We start from the raw sequence: 9636 nt of genomic DNA on the forward strand, positions 1-9636 counted from the left end.
TAGGAGCAGCAGGAATATGGGGGTACTGAGGCCGCTACTGTATGCATGTGCTCCCTGTAAGAATGTAGCAAGAGCTGCACCCTTGGCAAAAAGAAAAAATCAAAGAAAGTCAACTAAATTATGAAAACAATGATACCAGTGGCCAATAATGTAATTACATGCATTTTAAATAAGCTATAATAAAAATGCATTAATAAATTATATTGTATTAGAGTTCGGTATTAATATATCAAACGCTTTAGAAGAGATTCACGGTGTGATATTGCACGCTGTAGCAGGGCTGACTGTATGGTACTCTTGGAAAAAGAGTGGCTTGCTCCTGTCAGGTGATATGAGAGGGTCTCTCAGTGAAGGAGTTTAAGTACCTTTAGATTGTATTCATAAATGACGGGGCCGTGTGATTGACGTGCGGATTGATTTGAGGATAGCCATTGTGTGCGCATTGGAGAGGTCCGTGGTAGAAATAGAGGTGCTGCTGCTTTGGATTGAGGGGAGTCAGTCATAAGGATGCCACCTGGATGGCATCCATGGGAGTGGCTCTGGGGTCCCACTTGGGGGGGGGGGCGGCTTGGGGCAGACCCGGGACACATTGGAGGCATTTCATCTTGCAGCTACTTTGGTAGCTACTTTGGTAATGTCTAGACCAGTGTTTCCCAACCCCGGACAGTCTACGTTTTTGCTTCCTCTCAGCTCCCAGCGCACCTGTACCAGGTACTTGGTGTTTCTGATTGGCTGGGAGCTGGGAGAGAGCAAAAACGTGGACTGTCCGGGGTTCCCTGAGGACTGGGTTGGGAGACACTGGTCTTGGGAACCCCCATAATGAGCTAAAACAGGGGTCTCCAACTCCAGTCCTGTAGAGCTACTGTCCAGTAGGTTTTCTATCCTACCTGGGTTCTGATGAGCCACACCTGCTCTCAGGTAAAAACCAGGAACAGGTGTGGCTCATCAGAAGCCAAGTGGGACAGAAAACCTACTGGATAGTAGCTCTGCAGGACCGGAGTTGGAGACCCCTGAGCTAGAGTCTGTTGCCATGGAAAAAGATGTCTGGTTTGGCCTGCTTGGCATGCTGCCACCACAACCCTCGGGGGGCGGTGGGGGAAATGATGATGATACGAACACACACCAGGAGTATCTGTTGGATTAGCCTGGAGTAAATTCTGTGTATAACAGCTGTTACTTAAGAACTGACTGTCTCATACAGTCCATTTAAACATTCTCTCTGCCCTCCCCCAACTCCTTTAGATCCTCGAGCCTCTCCTCTGGCTCTCTGGACTGGTGAGTACCCTCTTCTAAGGCTCGTGGTGGGCCAGCTCTTTCTGATTGCCCTTTCGGTGGGCCTTGTCCTCCTCTGGGGGTCCGAGCACCTCTGGCATGGCCGTCAGTAGTGCTTTGGTCTGATTACGACTTTCACAACCCCTTATTTCCCTCTATGACCCAGTAGCCTCCATAATCACAGTCACTCACTGTGGACCTCTGTACTCTCCATTGTTATCTGTAACTGTGATTAAACTCTGTTGCCCTTGCCAATACTTTATAATAACTATTATGTGTAACCTTGTATAGCCCATTATAACACTTGATAATCAGCATTACTCTATGTAAACTTCTGTAGTAAACATTGCCCTCAATTTGACTCCACATTCCGTCATAATCACTATTCCCCTTCATAGCATTGTTTAATCACTGTCACTAAACTGCTTGCAGAATACTGATTCAGATGCCCCCCCCCCCCCCCCCCCCCATAAAGGTTCAGCAACCAGTTAAATGTCAGCAAAGCCCTGGATTTGCCAGCCGAACCAGCTCAGCGGCCCCAGGACCGCCTGGCCCCGGAGGCCGTGCTGGCTTTCTTTCTGCTGCTACTGCTCGTCTGGTTCCTGAATCGCGAGTTTGAGGTGAGCTACAGGCTGCACTACCACGGCAACGTGGAGGCCGACCAGCACCGCATCAAGATCCAAAACATGCGCGACCAGGCCGACTGGCTGCTTCGCAACATCATCCCCATCCACGTGGCCGAGCAGCTGAAGGTGACGCAGAGCTACTCCAAGAACCACGATAACGTGGGCGTCATCTTCGCCAGCATCGTCAACTTCAGCGAGTTCTACGAGGAGAGCTACGAGGGCGGCAAGGAGTGCTACCGCGTGCTCAACGAGCTCATTGGTGACTTCGACGAGCTCCTCCGCAAGCCTGCCTTCTCTAGCATTGAGAAGATCAAGACCATTGGCGCCACCTACATGGCAGCGTCAGGCCTGAGCACCCAGCAGGGTGCCGACCAGAGCCACCCTCACAGCCACTTGCGCACCCTCTTTGATTTTGCCCTGGAGATGATGCGTGTGGTAGACGACTTCAACAAGAACATGCTGGGCTTCAAATTCAAGTTGCGCATCGGCTTTAACCACGGCCCCTTGACGGCCGGCGTCATCGGCACCACCAAGCTGCTGTACGACATCTGGGGCGACACGGTGAACATCGCCAGCCGCATGGACACCACTGGTGTGGAGTGCCGCGTTCAGGTCAGCGAGGAGAGCTACTGCATCCTCAGCGAGATGGACTACGAGTTTGACTATCGCGGCACCGTCAACGTCAAGGGCAAGGGCCAGATGAAGACCTTCCTGTTCCCCAAGAGTTCTGACAGTGGACCTGTGCCGCAAGTACCAGCTTTCTGTCTCCCCAGAGATCCGGGCGCAGGTAGATGGCAGCATCGGACGCTCGCCGACAGACGAGATTGGCAGCGTTGTGCCTGTGGCTATCCCGGACCCGCCTCCGGGAACCAGGCCGCTGGGTCAGGACTGTGGGCTAGCCAAGTCAGAGTGCCGGGAGCCCAAAGTCCAGGTGGTCCCCCCATCCCCGGGTCCAGCAGCAGCACTGGTGCATCATGGGGCCCTAACTGCATCCTCCCCAGTTCTCCCGGCACCTAGCCAGGAGGAGGAGATAGACAAGGTTGATGAGGTGGACGAAGATGCAGATGAGCTGACCAAACTGTAAATCGAGGGGTAGCGTGTTTGTGAGGCTTCTCTGCTGCATGCCCTTTAGTTTCAAGTCCTGCATTTCAGCCAGTCCTACTTATGGGTCAGGTGTGCGGGGTGAGGGCATGCATACTGTCCCGGCAAGGCAGGCTCCGCGGAGGCCGGTGACCTGGGTTCCTCTCCCCATGCCAGTCGGCTTCTGCACAGTGTTCATTTGGCTTCTGTTTTTGCTAATGGGGGGGGGGGGCTTGCTGTGTGGATCACAGTATGGCACAAGGGTTTGGGGGGCACAGTACGAGGCTGGGAAGGACACCCCCTTCCTTTGTCTTCCTGAAAAACACCATCGTATATATATAATATATATTTTTATTATGATTTGTCATGGTTTTTGCTGTTTGCATATGCTTTTCGTATATTGTTTGATGAAGTGCCTTTAGGATGAATTAATGTACAGGATTTTCACATGACCCCCATGGGTTAGGGTGGGGGGGGGGGATCTGCCAATACTCTAGCCTGATTTTTAAGACTGCAGACTACGGATTAAGCTGTGTTTTCCTGCACTGGCCTCAGTATACAGTGAAATTTTTATATGGCAGTTCTGTGTTAAATCAGATACCTGGTGTTTGTCCAACAAAAACTAATGCACAAACGGGCAATATTTCCGAAAGTGTCTCAGCAGATGTGTGCTTTTGTGGTGAACACTATTTTTCTATTTTACTGGTTCCAGGTGCATGAAATTATTACCAGTTTTAAGATGACACCATTACATACACCATCTACAGAAAATTTGAGTTAAACTAGACTGTCTAGGAGTTGTGGGCCAGTAGGTAATATCAGAGGTTGGGAGACCCAAAATCGGCCAGCCTACTTGCCACCTTCAGTGTTATTTTGTTGAGTAGAGTTGGTGTGATTGTGTTTACGGGAGTCAGAGTGTAGACTTACAGAAACAGCAATAGACTGAAGGGTGTGAGAAGCTTGAGTGTTGGTATCTGTTCTGAAGGCAGATGAGCGACACACATACATCCCAAATTCTGGATCACAGTGCCCTGTTTTGTGGGATTGTGTCTGAGAAAAGCACAGATCACGCACAAGTTTATCTCAGAAGGTATCGTTCTGAAACGTCGAAGTTCACCTTCAAGGATTATGATTGGGGGGGGGAAGGGCAGGTTCATGCTCAGTGTCCACTTGAGTGTGTGAAAGAAGCCAAATCTGCTTCCTCCACCGCTAACGATGGGCAGGTACCGTTACAGGTAAGAGGGAGGGAAATGGAATTAGCAGTTCTGCAGTAAGTATTTAAATGATAAACTCCTGTTACTGAGGCCAGGATGGTTCATCCCATGTGTCTCAGCAGCAGGTTGGACACCTGGCCTGCTTCTGATGGCCATTGGAGTGGGTGCTGGCTGGTGCCCCCTAGTGGACCTTAGCACTGGCTGCTCTCCCTTTTCAGTATAAAGCAGAGAGCCCAAATTTGGAGCACGTCTTCATGTAATTGAGCAACCCTGGAGTCTCTGCACCATCCATCACCTGCTTGGCTGTTCTGCAGCTGCTGTGGACATTTTCTGTTATATTGGGGAGGGCTCTGTTTGTTTTAAGCATAAAAAGGCACTTTGTTGTAGGGAGGGGTTTGGACACTCTGTTTAATAATTTTTAAATAGGAAACCTGACATTTGAAGCCAGTCACTGGTGCTGCCCCCAATGGACCCCCCCCCCCCCCCCCCCGGGCTGTGGAGGCAGGAGGAGGAGAATAATTTGGGGGTCTATGGGAAATGGGGGCCAGTAAGGTTAAGCACGTCCCAGCTGTAATTGTAAGCTGTAGTCATACAGTTTTCTCCAGCTTCTTTCTGAGTAGCCAATGCCTTTCAACTGGATGTACCTCAGAGCGGAAGCTGACCTGGAACCACCTGGTTCTGTCTCTGATCTGGACCCCGGACCTGGAACCTGCAGATGGCAGCGGCTCTGGGACAGTGAAGTGAGATGGCAGTGAAAGCTGGAACGGCCGCCTGATCCAGTCTGAGGCTCACAGAAGGTTCTGCTGTGTGGATTTTGCTATGTGCTATTTTTTGAAAGATGGATGAATTAAAAGAGCATTAATTACTTTTCTCTGTAGGGGAGCCAAGTTTGTCTCTCTTCGCGCCTTTAAAGTCTTTCTGTGAAAGGGTTGTGTGCTCAGGGTGTCAGTTTCACCCTGCCCAGTGCATGTTTGCCTCCCGTTCTCTCCTGTGTGATGGTCCTTCCTCGCACTTGTGTTCGTGTCGGGATGAGCCATTCCCAGCTCTTTCTCCTGGGTTCAGGATGCACGTGGACCCATCGGGAACACTGTTCTCAAACTTGCACCATCTGAGAAAATCCAAACGGTGCATTCTTCATGAAAACAAAGTGTGAATTTTTACACATTAAAATAGCCCACTCCCGCCTTGGAGTACAGCACTAGTTAAGGCAGGGCTGCTCACATCACGGTCCTCGAGGGCCGAGCACTGCCGATTTCCCAGCCTTCCTTTACCTATGAGCCAGGTGTGAAGCCTCTGGCCAATCAGAATCAGTAGTTATTAAACTACCTGGAAGAACTGAAAACACGGCCTGGATTTGGGATCGAGGGCCAGATTTGAAGAGCCCTGAGTTAAGGTATTCAGATATAACCGCTCCAGCGTACTGCAAGTCGGTGCCTTTCTCAGTCATGCACTAATGTATATCTATATTTTCATTTTTATTCTGATTTGCCTGTTGGGCTCCTTTTTATACATTTTTCTACATATTGAATATTTAAAACATGCATAAATAGATGCATAGATTTATTTTTCTCTATTGAATTCCTTTCAATTTTTATACAGACCTGCATCGTGCCTTTTATATTGAGGATTTTGGTTGTTCAATAGGCACTTTTCACTAAATTTGGAAGGATTTTGCTGTGAACCCCTGATTTGTGTTTTTGTGCACAGCTATTCAATGTGGCATGATTGGGTTTTGTGTTTAAAGCAAAATAAGGGGAAATAGGAGTCAAAGTGAAAAATGAATTTCTTGAGTCCCATGAGCACACAACCCTTAAGCTTGAATCCTGTAACACAATATGTTAAGGACACGATGGATTTGACCAGTTTATTGGCAGTGGTGGGTAGGTCCTAAGGGGGGTTTCAGACAACCAATGGGTCAGCACTATCACAAGTGAATGGGCTGCGCTGTATTGTCCTACACATCCGCCACAGAGCTGGCAGATGCACCAGGAAGGGCACACTATGCTGACTGAAATGCTACAAGGGGAAAAAAAAAGCACAACACCACTTTCCTGGCTGGCGCCGCTGTTGTGAGCGCCCCCTCGCTGCGCCCTTCAGCGAGCCATGCTAGCTGGTTAGCGCCTCTGGCTTAGCAGCCCTCGCGTCTTAGCACCTTTCTAACTTAGCCGAGGGTTCAACGGGATTCCGTGCGCTGGGAGCCTGATGGGGTCCTTGGAGGATGTAACTGGCTTTGGTGCCGCTGACAATTCAGCCAGGCTCAGATCCAGTGATTTACAAAATAAGTAGCTGTTGGCAGCATCTCCCTTACTGGGTGCCTCCTTTCTGTTTTCATGCCTAACGTTGGACATTAAGCACACGGTTAAGGTCACTTCCCCCCTCCTATACACACAGATGATGTCCCATCTGGTTTGATTGTTTCCCCCTTATCCTGCACCAGGGACTTGCAGAAATATTGAAATGTAGAAATGTTACTGAAACACACACACACACACACAAAAAAAAACAAATGGAAGTGTCCGCCAGTGTGCTGACCCGCAGGCAGCCTGTGGGTGCACGTGATTGGGAGCACTCGGGTCGTGTCACTTCCCCAAGACCTCTCTTGAAATGTTACATGACAGATGAATTAAGCTGATGAGAGGGAAAAAGCCAGGCACTCAAATGGCATGCAGCGTGCTGCTCATACTAGGCCTTGGCAGATTTCTGGCTAAAATCGCTGAGCATCATGGATTAGCTAGGCTGAATATTCAAAACGAACAGGTTTTAGCACTAATAAAATGTTTGGGCGTTCTTTGTTGTCGTCTGGTGTGACGACCCACTATCCAATCCTCTCAACTTCAGATCATCTTCTTGAGATCAGCTTTATTTATTGAAAGGCTTTGGGGTTTGTGCTTTTTTTTTCTTTCTGATATATGCTGTCTCCATCAGTTGTGTTTAAATCCTTTTTACATTGTTCTATTGGTTTACTGCAGGATGGGATGGTGAAATGCGCTTGACTGTAAAGGAGGATTTTTTATTTTAATGGAGTGTGGTGATGACACACTAGGAGTATAATGCCAAAGAGTGTGTTTTTTATGCTTATGCTTATTGTACACATTGTTAATGTATCGTTTATAAACACATTAATGTAATCTGTATACATTTGCACAAAGCACTCGCTGAGTATGTACATATGCATTTATATTGTATATCATATATTTGAGTTTTTTTTTTGTTTTTTTTTTTACTTATTTATACATGTGCATGTGCCAGATTTAATGTTATACAAAGGGTTTGATAAGGAGGAAGAGGTATCAGAACAGAGTGTCTGTTATTGTGTGTGCATGTGTGTGTCTGACTGGGAAGGTGGCACTGCACAGAGGTGGGAACAGCCTGGCCGTCTCTCATAGGCTGTGCTGGGCATCCTTTCTGAAGTGTGTATAAGGAGAATCTGCGTGGCAGATTATTTACTCCTGAATGAAACTGGAGTTGTTCAGTCTTGACAACTAGTCGTAGTAGAGTGACAATGCTATACAGTATAATTAAAGTCCAGATGATACGAGGAGGGAGGTTAGGAAAACTTTCTTTGAATGAGGATGGTTGGGGGAGGTGGGCAACTGTGTCCATCAACCTTCAATCGTCCGCCTCACCGTCTCCGCGTCCTCTGCATGTTATGTGTCTGTAGAGTGGATCTCTGTCGTCCGCGTTGTCACGTGTTGCTTACCTGCCCCATCGCAGTGCTGCAGCTGCACCCAAGCCCTCCTCCGCTGTCTCCCGTGCAATCCCATCTACCGCCAGCTTGCTGGAGGGTTTACCCCATATATCCAGCGTGCTGAATTCATGCATGCACCTTTTCATCTGGGATCTTGTCTCATTTTGCCTAGTCTTTGTGGGCTTTTGACTCTGATTAGCAATGATTGGCACAGATAGACTGTCCCGTTAACAGCGGGCAGTTTCGGTAGTGAAATGCATGTTCAGAATTTGTTGTGACACATGGCACAACTTGCACATGAGATTTTCTGACATCCTCATTTGTCCCACCATTTTCACATATTTACATCCTATTTCACCCCCGCAGATTGTTTTTTTTTTATTTTTTTTATTCTATTCAGTTCTCCTGATTTGAGTTTGAGTCGGACTGTTATCCTTTACAAGTGTGAGTGAGTGTGTCTGTGTGAGAGTGTGTGTGTCTGTGCAAAGAGGCGAGCAGAAATGGTGAGGGTGATGGGGGACGAAGGGAAGGGCGGAGTGGAGCGGTGCCCCCCCCCCTCCTCAATCAGAGGGCTGTTTCCCAGCCACAGGTCCCATCGGTCCCGGAAGCTTTCAGGGGCTCCGTATTCTGCTGGATTTCAACAAGGTATGGGGGTAGTTAAATATTTTGCTAAAAAGAAAAATTAAATTAAAAAAGAAACGCTGTTTCCGTTTTGTTGCCTGCTTACTCTTTCTTGGAACAAAAAAAAAATCCAGGTACAAAAATAAAATGGAAAATGTGTGCTATTTTTGGTTATTTGCTTGTCAGACGTCAGTTACATTTTATGTATTTGTATCTGTGTTAATAAATGAGCCATTGATTGCTGGGTTACGGAATTGAGCTTGATGGATAGGAATGAACGGCTTTTGTACTCTAACATCAGAGGACACAGACAGTACCTGTGGTTTACTCTGCTCTTTGTTGTGATGGCAGGCCTGTTCTAAGGTGCTGATATGGATACATCTCTACTGTGATTTACTGCGTAGTAATTGGTTCATCTTCTCACTGCTGACAGCTACTTGTCACCAGACAACACCGTTTGTCATTTATACATGGAGCTAGGTCTCTTCTATGAAAATATCGCTACACATGCATACATGCATGCCTAAGCTCATAGGAGTCGATATCAAGAGAGGAGTCAAGTAAACAGCACAAACTGAGAAGCAGAATAATGCTACGGTTCCAGCCATTTCATTGTTTCGTTTCCTGAACACAGGTAACTGAGTGGCAGTCGCTGGTTATTTTGTAGTTTAGTCCTGAGTACTATGACATGGATCTCTTTGCAGCACAGGATTCATTATTAAAGGGAAATACGGAGAAACCTGCTTGTGACGTATAGAGCACAGTACACAAATTCTGACAATTACAAATCATTCCGTGCATTGCTTTTGACTTCTTACCTTTTTGGTGTGTTATGTAACCATATGAAGGTCAGTGTCTGATTAAGGCAGTACTACTACAATTTTTTAATAATCGGGAAAAAATGTAGTTTGCTCGGAAACGCGGTCACGAAGCTGTGCCGTTATGTGAAAAGGAAATCACCCACATTAAGAGCAACGAACGACGGGAATTCGGTACCTGAACAAATTCAGGAATGTTTGAAAAGCTTCGCGATGCCGCCCCTAGAGGAGCCCTCGCCGAAGTACGTGGACGCACGGCGGGGCAGGCCTGCGCGGGGCGTGGCCTCGCGGCCCCTCCCCCCCGGTCTATCTGGAAA

The 9636-nt window shown here is 47.7% G+C and overlaps 1 protein-coding gene across 1 annotated transcript in view; it reads left to right on the forward strand.

The window, feature by feature from the left end:
• LOC125717805 (adenylate cyclase type 9-like) overlaps window positions 1-8765 on the forward strand; it is a 31454-nt gene extending 22689 nt beyond the window's left edge. Inside the window, 3 exon segments of the mRNA XM_048991080.1 lie at window positions 1243-1275; window positions 1748-2648; window positions 2650-8765. Coding sequence (XP_048847037.1) covers window positions 1243-1275; window positions 1748-2648; window positions 2650-2982 — 1267 coding nt within the window. The 3' untranslated portion in view covers window positions 2983-8765.
• Window positions 8766-9636: the final 871 nt, after the last annotated feature.

This window comes from Brienomyrus brachyistius, chromosome 22, assembly GCF_023856365.1.
Source record: "Brienomyrus brachyistius isolate T26 chromosome 22, BBRACH_0.4, whole genome shotgun sequence".
NCBI lineage: Eukaryota > Metazoa > Chordata > Actinopteri > Osteoglossiformes > Mormyridae > Brienomyrus > Brienomyrus brachyistius.